General features: G+C 35.6%; 1 protein-coding gene across 4 annotated transcripts in view; it reads right to left on the bottom strand.

Annotated features, from left to right (window-relative positions):
* Positions 1-17,321, bottom strand: part of AKAP9 (A-kinase anchoring protein 9) — a 117,713-nt gene that overhangs the window by 57,294 nt on the left and 43,098 nt on the right. For 3 of the 4 annotated variants that reach the window (XM_075705715.1, XM_075705719.1, XM_075705717.1), the window contains 12 exons: positions 17,109-17,306; positions 13,845-16,292; positions 12,032-12,245; positions 11,154-11,233; positions 9,349-9,487; positions 8,786-8,907; positions 6,735-6,840; positions 6,098-6,296; positions 3,394-3,490; positions 2,423-2,515; positions 1,319-1,690; positions 117-341 (listed from right to left, as the gene is read on the bottom strand). In XM_075705715.1, the coding sequence (XP_075561830.1) occupies positions 117-341; positions 1,319-1,690; positions 2,423-2,515; positions 3,394-3,490; positions 6,098-6,296; positions 6,735-6,840; positions 8,786-8,907; positions 9,349-9,487; positions 11,154-11,233; positions 12,032-12,245; positions 13,845-16,292; positions 17,109-17,306 (4,293 nt within the window). The remainder of the gene's footprint in view (positions 1-116; positions 342-1,318; positions 1,691-2,422; positions 2,516-3,393; positions 3,491-6,097; positions 6,297-6,734; positions 6,841-8,785; positions 8,908-9,348; positions 9,488-11,153; positions 11,234-12,031; positions 12,246-13,844; positions 16,293-17,108; positions 17,307-17,321) is intronic. The other variant, XM_075705718.1, reaches the window with a different exon arrangement.

Below are 17,321 nucleotides of genomic sequence, written 5' to 3'. Positions count from 1 at the left end.
AAATATGTGCGTGTCTCTCAATATAGAGAGAGATACAAGTATAAATAAATATAAATCTGCCTGGTGATGCCCCTTTGTTAACCCATGTTAACCCATTGCATCAAATCCCATATTACCTCAGCTAATTGCACTTTAAGACTCTCAAGCTCTGCTAAGAGTTGCTCTTGATTTTCTTTTTGACGCTCCATTTGCTGCATGTGCCCTTGTCTCAATAATTCTGTTGCCTGCTGATGTTCCTGATATTGCCGTACTAGCTCCTGTCGCATGTCTTCCAAACGTTCCTCATATAACAACAGCTGACTTGATGTTTCTGTGTCTGATGCCGTCATCTCACTGTAGCGCTGAAATATTGGAACTATTTTAGCACTTCATGTTCAATGACAGTTTCTAGTAAATATTTAAATAAACTTTAGAAAATACTTTCACAAATTAAAGTAGCTATCACAGAAGCATAATCTTGTTGCCTGCTTCTTGGAAGTTCCAGGCTTGGAATTATTATCCATTTAAAAGACATGTTTTTAAAAATAACTGTGACCAGTGTTAACACTTATGCTTTTTAGCTAGCAGGGATCTCAACAGAAAATGCAGTGGCAGACATACATGTCTCTGAGCGCGTGTGTGTACAAGAGAAGTTTGAGAGAGCAGTATCATACAAAACAGGAATATTACAGTTTATTCACTATGAAGATAATACAAGATCAGAATATTTAGCTCTTACACAAATTTGAAAGTGTAATTTTTGCTTCAACTACTGCCAAATTTAATTTAAAAAAATTACACTTACAATGAAATCGGAGTCGAAATTTATGACTGCTTTTTACCATATTTATTCCACACTCTACCCCCCACCCCATGTTTGTGAAATACTAAATACATATTTTACATATTACTTTTATAATTTTTGTGTTCAGCTGATATCCTTTATCACAAGGAACTCAAACTCTTTAAATACCATTTTTAACCTGTTCCTTGTAAAAACACTAGAATATAACCTAGCTTACAAAAATTCTTTATATAGTTTATTGCCTGAAATACAGTTGTGTCCATGAATCGGAATAATCTATTTTCATGTAACCAGTGTCATATTCCTTTCCTCATGGCACAGCATAACGCTATGGTAGTCAGGTAGAACATAGGAAATAAGGGTACATATTTAGGTCTAAAGTTGTCACCCCTTTGAAAGGGAAAGGGAAATATTTAAATGGAATTTTCATTTTCATTTCTTTCTTTGCAGTTTTCTTTTTCAAGTGAACTGTATATACATTGGAAAGATTATTCAGATATGGTGTTACAAACTGCTGATTTTTTTTACACTTACCGGTGTTTCTTCCGCCATAAGCCCTTTGACATGGGAAAAAAGTTCTTCAGAGATCAATGATTCATGTGTGGTCTGTCCTAATATGCAATCAGGCTTGCTATTAGGATGAAGCTGTTCTCCAAGTAAGCTGATCTCACCAGACTCTTCAGTGAGTTCCTTGCAAAGTGATTTCAATTCTTCTTCATGGTTACTGCCTTTTTCTGTAGCTTTTCTAAGAGGGTCGTCAACAACTTCTTCACTACATTGCTTTTTAATTTCAAAATGCATTCCTTGTTGATGTACAATCTGTGTTTGTGCTTCTTCTTCCTTCTGCCTAGCAATTCTTGACAATTCAGTCTGTTTGGCAAATGCTACACTCATTGACACTATTACCTGAATAAATAAGAAAATCTCTATTAGTTTATGCTTCACAGAATCTCCTATTGCTGAAGAAATCTCATTGCTGACCATAAATAAGATAAATAAAAGTACTAAAAGTTCTGAACTATGATTATATTTTATTTTTTTTACAGAAGAAAACGGAAAGGTGAAAGAAAACAGATATCTTGTCAAACTCATCAACAGTCACATCTTAAAACACATGCTGTATTTAAGGTAGTTTAATAAACTATGATGCAATTTTCAATAAAATATAATATTTAGCACAGAATTATCTAGTTCTTTTTTAAAAAGACTCTATAAGGTGACTTTAAAAAGTCCTGGCATATTGACTTAAGTGCAGCTGTGCTAAGCTTCCTCTATGTAAACAAGCATCCTTTGTAAACATTTCACTGACATGGAATTTTGGGCTGTATAAAGACAGCAGTGCTATGTGCTTCATACTCAGCACAGGAAATTTACTTGACCAGAAAGAAACTTCTACTGGCATTAAATAGCTGCAGTTTCCATTACAAAAGACTGGTAACTTTTGTATCGCTAAGTATGTCCTTCTAATACAAATAAACCTTTTTGTTTAAGACTTTCCCCTTTCAGAATCAAACATTTCCTTGTATATCAATCAAAAGTTATCATATGCTATTGCAACTGTCTGAATTGTCAGAAATGTCACATGAAAGTGACAGTATTTTTTAAACATATTTTAAAGTAACAAAATAAAAACAATACCTTTGCTATTTCTTCTTCTAATCTTTCTTGGTACTGTTTTTCTAGCAATTGAAAAACATCCAGATCATTCTGCATTTCAATTTCACTAGCAAGCTGTAAGAAAACCATGAAATCTCAGATCATGTATTTGTGCTTTATTTTCATTAATTTTAAAAGTTTCAATCTGACAGAGATTTTTTTTCCTCAATTAGGTTATCTTCATTTCATGCAAATCACACAATTTTGTACCACAATGTAAAAGAACTGGGTAAAGGACTTTGCCTTGTTTCCACTTCAAAATTAATTTTAAAAGTTGAGTTCGCAACAACTGTTCTTCCAGCACTATTTGAATCCTCAAATGCAGAGAAAATAGGTAAGAAAGCACAGGATCACGGTACAAAATAGCATCACTGTTTTTCAAAATGCAGAATTATTGAGCCAGGTTTCCAGCAGTACTAGGGGAGGAATGTATGGAGTCTTCTCCATTTGCATTTGGTTTCTAAGATCTTTGGGATTACTTTTTCAAAATATCTTCCAAAAACCATGCAGTCTACACTTAAAAAGTACTAGGATTTCACTTACGTCACTTTTCTTCCATAACCAGTGTTTAAAGAAAAGTCACAATATTTTAAAGACTCCTGAAGAAACCCCAGAATTTGAACACTAATTTTTTCCCACTTGAGGAAGAAGTTGACTAAACCAAACATCTTGTTTCAAAGGAATTAAAAAAAAAAAAACAAAGGAAAGCCCAATTAAAACACAGGACCAATAAAGCAAGCTTTATTGCTTATAATTTCCAGAAATGCTTTTCAGCAAAATTTAAATCTTTTTTCTCTTACATGGACCCCTCTAATAGTATAGCACAGTACTAACATGATAATTACTTTACTACTACCAAATACTAGTCCATATTTCTATTTAATCTTAGAACCCGAAGCATCTAAATTATATTGACCATATGTATATTAGCTGTCAACTGAGTTATACGATACCTCCAGTGCTTCATCTGTTCTTTGCTGATGAAGATTTTCAGTGTGCTTCACTTCCCTGAAGACTTCTTTTAGTTTTATTTGTGAATCTGTGGATATACTGAAAAGGTAAAAGAAGCAGAGGGGGGAAATAAAATAAAAAAAAAAATCAGTATTTCAATATACCTTATTCTTCCTCTATTCAAATATGCATTATATGAATATACATTATATATATTTGAAGACCAATAACTGCAAATATTTTCTTCAGAACATACCTTTTCCCATGCCGTTAATTTCATATACTTGACTTTATAATTCATCTGCCTTCCAAATACTAGCTCCTCCTCTCAACGTAACACACCTTAACACAAGTTTTGCCAAGGACCTCACAATTTACTTTCAAAGCTATCTGAGAATATTTTGTGCTCAATAACTATACACAGTTAAGATGAAGACAAAAATGCCTGTTTGAATCATAAGGATATGAGAGAAACCAGAATGGCTATGTGCATGAAGCCACAAAAACACCTAGAAAATGCTTATATATATTTATTTTGATTCTCTTAAATTGATGCTTATCAGGAGATGCACCGCTTTCTTGTGTGATATAGATGAGGTATACACATGAAACCAGTAAGAAATCCAATATGATTCATTTTATATTTAGGTAACAACATGCTGAAATATAGACTGTCTTCTCCAACAGAACTGCTCTGTATATTCAGAGTGCTATAAATCAGTAAACACCAAAACACCACCACATACCACCAAAACTCTAGCTCCCCTTTTTACTACATATTGAGAAAGACTTAAAGAAAGATACACTGCCAAAAGGATAAGATACAGTATCAACTAGCTAAAACAAAAAATCTCTCCTCTAGTATTTGTGAACTGCTACCACAAAGACACAAATCCCTTGCTAAAAGACAAGGTACAAAACAGATTAAGTTAGAAGGTAAGTTTATTGCCTGCGAGACTTATAATCTTAACTACCCTAGGGTTTTACCGAGACCATGAAGCTTCTTTTGCTCAAATCCGAGAGCTGGTTTAGATAATCCTGAAATGGAGTCCAGAATGGTAACTTTACAAAACTGTCACATTTTTAACTACAAAAAGTAACCCATTATTTTTAATATTCATGTTTAATTTAATTAATGAACAGTAGAAACTTACTTCCTTTTTTTTTTTTTTCCTTTTCTGATGTCGCAACAGGCTATACAACCAGATGAAAATGTCCCCAAAAAATTCCTAGGCTTGGCTACAGCTATACTCAGATCCTAATTTAAAGATGTAGCAACAAACCAGGTATGGAGACTGAGTATGTAACAGAACACTCAACAGGTTACTGACTACAGCATTAAAAGACACTCGTCTTCAGGCCTGAGGCGTAATGAGACAGAACTCCATACTAGGTTATTACAAACCAATTTATGCACTGATCTAGGAACTTTTCCTGTAAAATTTCAGTTTCACTTTAATATTTAAAACCTGAACTTCAGGTGTGAAAGCTAAGAGAACATAAACTTTCATGGGAAATTTTTTCTCTACCCTGTTAGCTTATAAATACTGATAATCGCTCTAAATGCTCATTAAACATAAGTAAAATGAGTTTTGAGTATTTTAGGTGAATAGTTATCATGGACTAAATCAGAATACTAACTACCCATTTAAAAATAATTTAGAAATTGCATATGAATATTTATAATTTGTCCTGGCCAGCAGACATACAGCAGTATACAGTTTCACAAAACACATTTTGAAAATGTTCATAGCTTCTATTTTTTTTGTTTTAAAAGGCCTAAAAAGTAATTGATTAAGAAGCCATACAGTCCCTTAAAACTGAGCTCAGGCTAATACATGTGTACTGATTCCTCTGTACCCGGCGCTGGTGAGGCCGCACCTGGAATACTGTGTCCAGTTTTGGGGCCCTCAATACAAGAAAGACATTGAGGTGCTGGAGCGTGTTCAGAGAAGGGCAACAAAGTTGGTGAAGGGTCTGGAGCACAGGCCTTATGAGGAGCGGCTGAGGGAACTTGGGGTTGTTTAGCCTGGAGAAGAGGAGACTGAGGGGAGACCTTATCGCTCTCTACAACTACCTGAAAGGAGGTTGCAGTGAGGTGGGTGTTGGTCTCTTCTCCCAAGTAGCTAGCGATAGGACAAGAGGAAATGGGCTCAAGCTGCGCCAGGGGAGGTTTAGGTTGGATATTAGGAGAAATTTCTTCACGGAAAGGGTGGTCAAGCATTGGAACAGGCTGCCCAGAGAGGTGGTGGAGTCACCATCCCTGGAAGTGTTCAAAAAACGGGTAGATGTGGCACTCTGGGACATGGTTTAGTCTAGTCTACCCTTGATTGGTTTAGTGTGGACTTGGTAATGTTAGGTTAATGGTTGGACTGGATGATCTTAAAGGGCTTTTCCAACCTAAACAATTCGATGATTCTATACTTGAAATGATATTTATGCATTATTCCAATTATCAAATCTTCCTCTATTAACTATAAAAATGTAATAAATACTAAATGCTGCACTACTTAGTTTGCAATGTTTATGTCATTTCTTCCTAACACTCTTAAGAGCTCTTGAAGGAACAAAACAACATGAGTAATACTTTTATAAAGAATTTCTCAAATTTTGAAGTAAAACACACAGCTTTACACGAATGCTTATTTGAAACACTTCTTTTTGTACGCAGTGCAAAGTTATAAGCATTGAAGAACCAATCAATACCTCGTGTGGTCAGAGGATACCCCAGCACTCTGAAGCTTATCCTGCAGATGGACAATCTCTGTAGTGTACCTCTCTTCACTTTCTTTCAGCTGCTGTAGGAAATAGGACCGGAGGTGTTCCAGTTCTTGAGCATGCTGTTCTTCAAGTTGTGTTTTAAGGTTTCCTATCTCCTTCGAACAGTATTCTTGAATCTTAGGATCTATGTGTAGGTTATTTGAAGAGGGGGCAGAGGGATAAATTACATTAGTATAAATTAACTCTCTCCCAAGTTATTAGCAGCGATTGACTGAATAATTATTGTAGTTAAAAATTTCTTCTGATCATATCAATTATTTTTCTGTAACAAATAATTATAACTTAATCTTCCATTTTGCAAAACTATATTTGATATGGGTAACGGAACTTTAACTGTGGAAAACTGAAAAAAGACTAAACCAAAACTGTTGCACAGATTATAATTCCAAAATATTTTAGAGATTTAAGAAAATTAAGAGTATCATACTGCAAAATCTGCAAAAATCTCTTATGTGCTTCAAATTGTAGTAAGCTATGAATCAGTTAAAATTTAAAGTCATTGTCTTCTCCCTCTCTCTCTCTGAATCTACATACATTAAAACCAGCATATGCATCTTTTTACCCATTAGACCCTGTGAAGGGGTCTGCAGACATTCCTTTCTTGTTTCCAGATGGCTGGGTTCCTCTTCTTTCCTCCTTTCTGAAGAAGATAGCCATGGTTCTTTGACCTAAAAAATAATCAAGTAAATACAAATGACAACAATTTGTCTAGCAATAATGCAAAAATATTAACTATAAATATAAACATGTAAGAAAGGTTGGTGGCCAATGCATGAGAGCACAACCAGTGTAACAATGTTTCATTTTACAGACTGAATGACCAAGTATATTTTTATAGCTAGTTGATCAGCCTGTGCAGAATGTCCACTGTAAATCTCGAACTCCTCTCTCTGGATATAAACTGTTAAGTTATAATTCCCCTGACTCCAAGAAGGAGAGGAAGACGCTAATACCCTCCTCAGGCCCAAGATGCAGTTTTCACACAGAAATCTTTTTTTGTACATGTATATCCATCAATACATGCGACCTGCAACCACGTCTAGGTAAAATTGGTCAGAAGACTCTATTTAACACATGGAAGTACCTAACTCCAAATTTACTGATAAAATTTGTCTTTAAGCATCCCAGGCTCTTGAGATGAGCATAATCGTTTGGAGCAAGGAAGACAACCTTGGTGAAGGAGGATCAGGTTAGGGAACAAACTGGACATGAACAATTTGGTGCTGCCTGATGGGATACACCAAAGAGTGTTGAGGGAGCTCGTCTATGTTATTGCGAGGCCATTCTCAATTATCTTTCAAAGGTCATGGTGATTGAGGGAGGTTTCTGAGGAGTATATAAAAGCACTCCTACCTTCAACAAGAGAAAGAAGGAAGATTTGAGGAACTACAGGCAAGTTAACCTTACTTTGATCTCTTGGAAGGTGACAGAGCAAATAACCCTGGAAACCATTTCCAAACACATGAAGCCGAGAAGTTATTCCATTTGGGAGTAGTCAGCGTTGATTTATGAAGGGGAAATCACACCTGACCAACCTTTCAGCACCACCTCCCATTACATGCCCACAGACAAACTGATGAAGAATGGGGATGGTGAGGCCAACTGAAATCTGGCTGAACTGCTGGGCTCAAAATGTTGTCACTGGTGGCACAAAGTCCAGTTGGAAGCCAATAACTAGTGGTGTACCTAATGGGTCAATACTGGAGCCAATACTGTTTAACCTTTTCATCAATGTCCTGGATGATGGGACAAGAGCGCACCCTCAGCAGGTTTGCAGACTGTACAGAACTGGGAGGAGAGGGTGATACACCAGATGTTTGTGCTGCTGTTTCAAGAGACCTCAACAGGCCAGAGCCATGGTCTGAGAGGAGCCTCATGAAGTTCAACAAAGGCAAATGCCAAGTCCTGCAACCTAGAGAGGAACAGCCCTGTGCACCAGTACATGCAAAGGACTGACCAGCTGGAAAGCAGCTTTGCAGAAAAGGACATGGGGGCCTTGGTGGGCATCACGTTGAACAGGAACCAGCAATGTGCCATTATGACAGAAGTCCAACAGCCTCTTTGGCTGCATTAGGAAGAGTGTTTGCCATCAGCTTGAGGGAGGTGATCCTTCCTCTCTACTCAGCACTGGTGAGACACATCTAGAGTGCTGGGTCCAGTGCTGTACTCCCAGTATAAGACAGAAACAGATATACTGGCATGAGTCCAGAAGAGGGTCACAAAGGGGATGAAGGGCTTGGAGCATTTGTCTTACAAGGAAAGGCTGAGAGAGCTGCAAATGTCTACCCTGAAGAAGATAAGGTTTCCTACTGTGCTTGTAGAGTCTCCATCCTTGGAGATATTAAAAATTCAGCTGGACACAGTCCTCGGCAACCTCCTCTAGCTGACCCTGCTTTGTGCAAGGGGTTGGATTAGGTGAACTTCAGGAGGTGCCTCAGCCATTCCACGATTCTGTGACATAGATAGCAGCTTTCTCCATTTTATCAAATCATTGCCTTGCTCTGCCACTCAACCAGGATACATAAACACAATTTCAAACACATTCTTCGCTCATCCAGATAGAATTCATGCAACAGAGAAAATTCAAATGATCATATACTATAGAAAATTTACCTGTTTACAATCCTTCATCAGCTGTGTTTGAAGTGCTTTCAGCCTACTGTATTCTTCCATTATCTTGTGTAGAAGTGCATCCATACGTTCTTGCACAGCTAAATTACACAGATAACCAGGAACTTGTAAAAAAAAAAAAAAAAAAAAAGAAATCAAAATTTTACCATAAATTTTAACACAGTGAATTGTTCACAAGTTCTCCACTGAAGAACTATCTGATAAACATTACATATTACTGAAACAAGAGAGGCCCCTTCCAAATTTTAGATGCATTTTTATATAGTATTGATATATATGAATTTTTTGGTAGAGCTGCTAGCTTCTACAAAAGAAGGAGGAAAAAAAAAACCAACACTTTTTTCACCAATTCCCATTTCTGATGAAAACAGCACAAGAAAATACTCATAATGAAAAATAAAGTTGTTCAGAATAGTGAGGAAATCTCTAAAGCAGCTATTTAGGCACATTAATTAGCACCTGAACAACTAATGGCATAACTGCTGGTCTCAAATATTTGAAATCAGTATTTTTTCTTAAGCAGCATGATAGTACAATGCCAATACCTTGAGCTTGACCACTGTGTGTTGGTAATTCTACATTCAGTTTTTCTCTCACAGCACCAGGTCTACGGAAAACATCCTGTTCCCTATCACCAACTTCTACAGCAGCTGAAGAATGTTCATTCTGATTGTCACACAAAACCTGCACAACAAATGAAACAAAGAAAAAGAAGTGGAGAATTGTTTACTAATTTATGAGTCACAGTTCACAAAGAAAACAAGAAAAATGGTGGCAGGAAAGTAGTATTTTCTGAGTGTTATATTCTGTGGAAACGAAGGCATAGATGTTCTGTTGAGTCATAAGAACCTAGACAATCTTTAAAGCTCCTGATAAAAGAAACAGGTATGGAAAGACTTTTCACCTAAAACATAAATACATATATTTTGGCATGGCTATTTAGTTTGGAACTGCCCAGTATTAAAATCTTGCATAGAAAGGCCTCCTTTATTAACGCTGAAAGCAAGTTTACATTGTAAATGTCTCATTCTCGTAAACTGCAACCTTACTTAGAAGCAGGATTCCCTATGGCAGAAATTTGTTATCTTTTTAAAGATTACAATTCACCTCATTCTTAAGTATTGAACAAATAGGATAAAAGGAGACGGCAGAAGAAAACTCAAGCAAAGCATAAACAGAATGCCTCGTGTTTGTTGGTGCTATGTGGCCAGCAGAATAGCTGCCATATTTGCCTACAATGAGTAGCCAAACAGAAGATTTATTTGTATGATTCCTGAAGGTAAATTATACTGGAAAAGAAACTTGGCCTGCCCAGAGCACACAGTGCAATTCTTTATTTAAAGATTTTGGATGCAATAGACACGAAATTCAACTTACAAAACAAAAATAATAATTACTCCAAAAGCTCAATGTGGAATCATACAGATCGGCAGTGCTCTTCCCAGCTCTAAAAAAACTAATGCCAAAGACTCATTCAGCTGCTACTTTCTATGAACTATCATGGAGTCCTGCTTAATCTCTCTTATGTTGGCTCTCAAGTAAAAAAGTTCTGCTACCCACTTGCCCAAAAAGGTGTTGAAAAAAGTCCAGCAAAGAAGGAAAAAAACCCCACCCCACCAAAACCAACCATTTGAAGTATTGAAGATTGGAAAACCATGGCTTATAATGAATGATGAAAGTAGCTTAATTTATCCAGAAATAAGTTTAATAAGTAACTTGATTGCTTGTCAAAAAGTACCCGTAAGGGCCATTGATTACTAGCAGTTGACAAAAAAAGATAGGGCAAAATAATATTACTGGTGGCTGATACTAGAATACAGACTGAAAATAAGCTGCAATATTTGACTATAATACTTAGTTACTGAAAACAATATAGACAGCAAATTTGGAGGATTCTTAGACGCTTTTAAGTCTTTGAAAGATATGCTGCAGCTAAGAAAGAAATTACTGTCTTATTGCATATATGAGAGTGATGTCCTGTGTGTCACTATGTGCATGACACCAGACCGCTGTTAAATCAACACTTACAGCCAGAGACATACACAAAGGAAAAAAATACTTTCCAACTAGTAGATATAAGACAAACATTACATGGAAGATCAAGACTGGGTATAAGACAGAAGAATTGTCTGGACAAGGACATAAAAGAGTTTAGGAAAAAAAATACAAAACCCCTTGCAATGTTATTTTAGAAGATCAGGTTTAGCCATCTCTATTTTGAGATCAATGTAAAGAGAAAAGCTGCAAAGAAAACCTGCTAAAAATGATGTAGATAAATATGATGACTCACTGTACACATAATTGTTTTCAAAATTTCCATTTTAAAAAAAGACTCTTTATTAAGTCTTACCTGAGCAAGCCTAGAACATTCCTCAGTTACAGCTTCATTCAGCTTTTCTATAAGCCTTTGTGTAGATTTGACTTCATCATCTATGAATACAAATTATTTGTATTATTTTTAAATATTACGTGCACAACAACTTTTCAAAGGCCTTATTTCCTGCCTCAGTGAGGTACCTCTTCAGCTCTTAGAAAGGCACAGTGTTTTGTTCCCCTCTTTCTTGTTCTATCCCACAGACAGATTCAATTATTATGGTAGAACTGCATGGTCAAGGGGAGTAAATGATAAGAAATGGCTTTGTGTGTTAGTGAGCTCTAGAAAGATCAAACTTTACAGAAACATACTGGAGGGCAAAGAACTTATGCCAAAAAATTACACAATGGCAAATCATGGGATAACAGAAAAAGTAGGGATAGAAAATCAGCATGGTAACATAAAAGCTCACTGAGGCAAAAAGTAGTAGCAAAGAAGCTTACTTAATGTGGGCAGGGAGCCAATGCAGGAATTCAAAGAACAGAGAATGAAACAAGCCCCAAAATATTCTGCTGATGCATTTGCTTATTATTTCAGTAAGGAATACAACTTTATAGGTGAATTCATTCATACAGTTCTTTACAATTAATTGACCTAATACAAATAGCAAAAGTTGTAATATTTCTTATTCCTTCTTTTTTTTATATTATTATTATTACTTTTTTTGTTCTTTTAAAGTACCCTGAGTAACAGACTACTTGTTATGGGTAAATAATTTGGTACAAAAACACTTCAAAATGTTCTATAAAAACAATTTATTGGACAGCTACAGCACAAATTCTTGTGCTTGTTTTCTTTTAAAGACACTGTTTTTCTTATCAAGAGCTTCACTCCTATAATTCTGGTCAAGTTACCTGCTTGTTGAATTTTCAAGGTCTGGAGCTCCAGCTGATGCATTTTTTTAAGATCGTTCATCTCTTGTAGATGACTACATACAAGCTCCTCTTTAAGACTGCAAAGTGCACTCTCTTTTTCTGCTTTCAAGTACTCACGAACCTGGTCTACGTGAGCCGAATAAACCAGGGACAAGCAAATGTGCTGTGCTTCCATCTGTAGCTGTAAATCAGTCTTTGAATAAAAAGACACATTTTACAAAGAGTGAGAAACAAGAAAACAAAATTAAAGTCCCATCTTTCTGAATTTCTGACATTAATAATGTGTTGAATGGAATGCTGCATATATGGTATGCATTAGGTAAATCTAAGTATACAGAGTTTGGAAAATTGAATTGTAACAAACTAGTATAACACTTCTTCAACTTAAAATAAAAATCAAGTAAAATCAACAAAACTCAGTATGCTTCAATTCTTATTTTGCAGCAATAAAAACCTGACGAATTTACCTTGATGAAGTGAGAGCAATATCACTACCAACAGAGCAAGTTAAGAAAGTTCACTCCAAATATAGAAAAAAAGACTGTATTATTTAGCAGACCTTAAAAACATTGACTTCCAAAGCTTGCAGTTCTAGTCTGCTCTTTTGGGGATGTTATTGCTAAAGCAAAAACACATTTAGGATATGCCAATAATGAGCTATTTAGAGTCCAAGTTTGAAAAGGTTTTTAGACACCTCTGGACCATAATGATTTTTCAGTTCTATGGCAGGAAATTGCAATACCCTTATCACATCCTCATAAAAAAAATAAAATACATTATACAGCTGTAACTCTTTTTTATAATTTCACAACTGCTTCCAATGTGGCTTTGCTTGTGATTTTATTTCTTAGGAAATTAATGAACTACAATACAACATAAAATTAGGTAGTGGTGGTATTAGTTCACTGTTAGGTGGATTTATAGAACATGAAAAAACCCACTCTAAAAAAGTAGTAAAGACTGGTTAACATCTCTTTTGACAGAAAACTTAGTTGCATACTTCTTGCAGCATGCTATTGAACTTCATCACTGTATATAAATTTAAAGCCAGATTTATGATTCCAGCACCTAATTAAATACTGGTAATTTGATGCTTAGCTATTTTTATTGGTTTATAACAATCCTTTCCATACTACCTGAAATTCATTTACAATACCAAAAATTTCTCCATCAAAACAAGAGACTGGTTAGAATCACACAATATGCGTAACTTCTGTATCTTAACACATTTCTCTTCTCATGCTCACATCCAGATACATTTCTTAAGAAGTGATAACCGCATATACAATAAATTTTGATAATGGAGGATTAGTATTTCACCAGTTTGATATCTCACAAGTTTGATGAAAAGATGACTGAAGAAGTCAAGAGTTTCAGTATCTCTTTATATTGTTTGAATGAGTACTTAGAGAACTGAAAAGCTAATCACAAATTAAAAAATTATGTCCTGAGTAACTTCACACATCAAGTAAGTTAGTTAAATTCTATATCAAAGTGTGAAGTGCTCTAGACCTCTTCCCCTTACCTTTTGTTGTTGTTGTTGATTTAATTAAATGTAAGGGAAGAGTATTTCTTTCACTGAAAAACAACACCCTCATACACATCGAGTATGGTTATCATCCTGGTCATTCATGTAACCACTTTCAACCACTGGCCACACTGCCACCACATATGACCCACACACCTGTACTTCAAAGCAGCTAATAGGAAAAATATGATGCAAATTTCCCAGTGCAAGCTCCTACAAATTTTCATAGGTAAATTATTTTCTATACTGCTTTATGTAATGTACCTGTTCTGATTTTAAGGCATCCACTTGCTGCTGAAGATTATTATTTTCACTCTGTGTAACAGCTATTAACGATGTTTCATCTGTCAGCCGGTCTGTCATCCCATGCAAATGTTCTACAAGAGACTGCTGTTCTGGTTTCAACATTTGCTGAACATCCTTTCTTTTTGTTACCTCATGACTGATATCTTTACTCGAACCTAGATTTCCTCTTACATTTATTCCTTTTTCAACTTTATTCCTTGGACCAGGGGTTTTATTTCTACTTTCAGGTGCTGGAGCAGCAGTCTTTAGAGCTTTTCCCTTAGAGCATTTTGTCTTAGGGTCATTACTACTACTATTTCCTCTCTGAGCATGGCTAATTATGACTTCTAGTTCTTTACATTTTGCTAGAACTCGTTCTTTCTCATCTTTTAAGGATTTAACTTTTTCATTTAAATGACAAATTTCACTATGCTTTGACTTCAACTGTTCAGAGAGATCGGAAAGTCTCAGGGATAATTCCAGTTTCTCACGCTGGGTAACCTCAAGCTTTTCCATAAGTTCTGTTGCATCTTTCTCAACAACTTCTCCAGCCTCAAATGTGTCTGCCCTGGACACCTTGATTTCTTTACTCCCTTCAAAACCAGAAGTTTTGCTTTTAAATAAAACTGGTCTATTCCTTTGTAAGTGGTGAAGTTTTTCGTTCAAAGCTTTGATCTTGGTTTTATATTCAGCTTCCTGCTTATTCTTGCTCTCTTCTAACTCAGTTTTTGCCTTCAGAAGACTTGCACATTCTTTCTGCAGCTCTTCATAATTAGTTTCAAGTTTTTTCTCAGTAAATGAAAAGGCACTCTTCTGCCTTTCAGTATCCTCTTGGAGTTGAGAATTTTGGTTTTTCAGTTGCTCATTTTCAGTAATCAGCTTTTCTATTCTTTTTTGCAAGTCCAAAACTTCTGACTTGGAGCTAACAGTGCTGTTAAAAATGACATTTTCTTCAGAGCTTACCAACATACTTCTTAATTTCTCTTCCAGAGTTTCGTTTTGCCCCTTAAGGAGGTTATTTTGTGTTTCAAGTTCTGAGCATTTTTTTTGAAGGCTATCTTCTCTCTCCCTCATTTGTTCCTGCATCAACTCAGTTTTAAGCTGCAGCTCTTGAATTTCTTGTTCAAGGGTACCTTTTTCTTCTTCCTCTTGCCTAAGCACTTCAATCTCCTTTTGCAGCTCACGGATTTGAAGTGTCATTTCTTCAGATTTAGAATTTACAACAGACTGCTGTAAATCTTTTAGGTTTGAAATCTCTAATATCAACTGATTTTGCTTTGTGATTAAGTTGTCCTTTTCATATTGCATGACTTCTATCTTTCGACTCATTTCATTTTGTACCTCATCTAACTGCTGTTTATGGTGCATATTCAAGTTCTCTTTAAGGCTTTCCATGTTCACTGTGTGCTCTTTTTGTAAGTCTTCTTTAAGTCTGGAAAGTTCCTCTTCATGACTAAACAGAAGCTTTGTTCTCAGTCTCTCTAATTCTGCTTCTTGAGATTCTGCCATCCTGTCCAAAACTGCATCCTTCTCCCTTTCTAGCATTTCAAGCTTTATTTTGTAATTTGTGACTTCTGCCTCATGTTTTAATTCCAACTCTTTCCTAAATTCAGAGGCAGAAGCCAGCTGAGTTTTTAAATCTTCAATCACAAACTGGTATTTTTCAGCTTCATTTAATCTACATTCCATATCCACTATAGTTTGTTTGGCTCTTTGAACCTGCTCTCTTGAAAAATTCAGTTCTTGGAAAAGATCTTCAATTTTAGTTTGTTGAAGAGACTTCTCTGCTGAAATGACTTCCATCTGTTGTGACAATTCTTGCTTTATTTTTTCCCTTTCATTATCAGCATCTTGCAATTTCACATTCAGTTCATTAATTTTAATATTCATTAAATGCATTTGATCTTTATTAACATTCTCATTCAAACACAGACTTGAAGTTTTCTCCAATTCTACTTTTTGTTGCAAAAGACGCTGTTCTATTTCCATCGCATGCTGCTTAATTAATTCTTGCTTCATTTGTACAATCTGCTGGCCGTGCATTTCATCTAATTCAGCCTGAAGTTGTGCCAGTCTCCTTTGTGTTTCTAATTCCATTCTTTGCACAATGTCAGCTTCAGACTGGCTGTCCTTATAACATCGTTTCTGCAATTCTTCCACAGTTCCCATTAATTGTTTTATTTCATCAGAACATTGTCTTTCTTTCTGTTTGTAGGTACTAAGTTCAACTCTCATATTACTTATCTCCTTGTTCTTCAGTGAAATCTGTTCTTTCAATTCTTCAAGTAATTTACTGACATCTGATAATTTTTCCTTAAGCTGAAATGAATTTTTTTCTTCTTCTCCAAGTTTTGCTTCCAGCTCTTCAACTAATGCTTCTTTTTCTTGTAGCTTACTCAAATCTTCTCCCTCATTTTTGTGTTTTTCCTTTAAAAAATGAGCAAAACCATGTTCTTATTTTTATTTCATTATCTGAACATATAAGAACATTTATAGACTGAGCTATTTAAACAGAATTCCTTTCTTTAGAGGGCTAGTGATCATTTATAAAAACTAAATATAAATTATTTGTTGACCTCATTGGGAGGTTTTCTGTACGTTTGGAATAAGTGACAATCGCTGCCCCCTTGCATCACTACCCCCCTCGCCCTCCCCCCTCATCCCATCCCATCCATTCCCCACCCCCCCCCCCACCCCCCCCCCCCCCCCAAAAAATCACTTCTGTTTTTTTCCAGTTGTGGTCTGATACTTCAAAGAAAGTATTTGATGCAATCTACTGAACCTTTGTCTCTTGTCAGTTTTAATGACATTTAAATTTTTAGGTACTTTTAAGATGTTTTCCATGAAGGATAGTTTAAAAAAGGTACATGAAGAAAAGAATTCATTGTTTCCTTAAGACAGAAAAGATTGTTCAAGCATGTTATTTTAAATTTTTTTCCCTAACAAAATAATGTCATTTAATGAAGGCATTCTAATATACAGTATAGTTTCATCATTTGCTGTAAATATTTCTGCAATTTTTTAAAACATGATACATAATAGTGACATAAAAATTTCAGTTTTAAATTATACACATATTATGTGTTAGTTAACAGAAGCGGTCTTAAAAACTTAAAATCTTTGCATGCATTACAAGCAGCACACTCACAATTTGTGCTTTGACCCTTAAATTTCAAAGGAACTACAAAATCCTGAAAAGAAAAAAGAGATTAGGAAAAGAGGTCTTTCTAGTAAGGAACATACCATTTCATATGTTGTGATTTTGTCTTGAAGACATGTAATCTGCACTTCAAATTCTTCATTCTTTTTTTGATAATTCTTCAGCAGACATTCTTGTTCTTCTAGCTGTTGCTGATGTGAAAGTATCTGTTGCTTCGCTTGCAATAAATCAGCAGCTGTGCAGCTATGGCTGGTGTTCCTTAAGGCTTCACTTGCCTGCAACTTGAGTGTCAAAAA

The sequence above is a fragment of the Pelecanus crispus genome, chromosome 2 (genome assembly GCF_030463565.1).
Source record: "Pelecanus crispus isolate bPelCri1 chromosome 2, bPelCri1.pri, whole genome shotgun sequence".
Classification (NCBI taxonomy): domain Eukaryota; kingdom Metazoa; phylum Chordata; class Aves; order Pelecaniformes; family Pelecanidae; genus Pelecanus; species Pelecanus crispus.
This window is presented reverse-complemented; position numbering and strand designations above follow the sequence as displayed.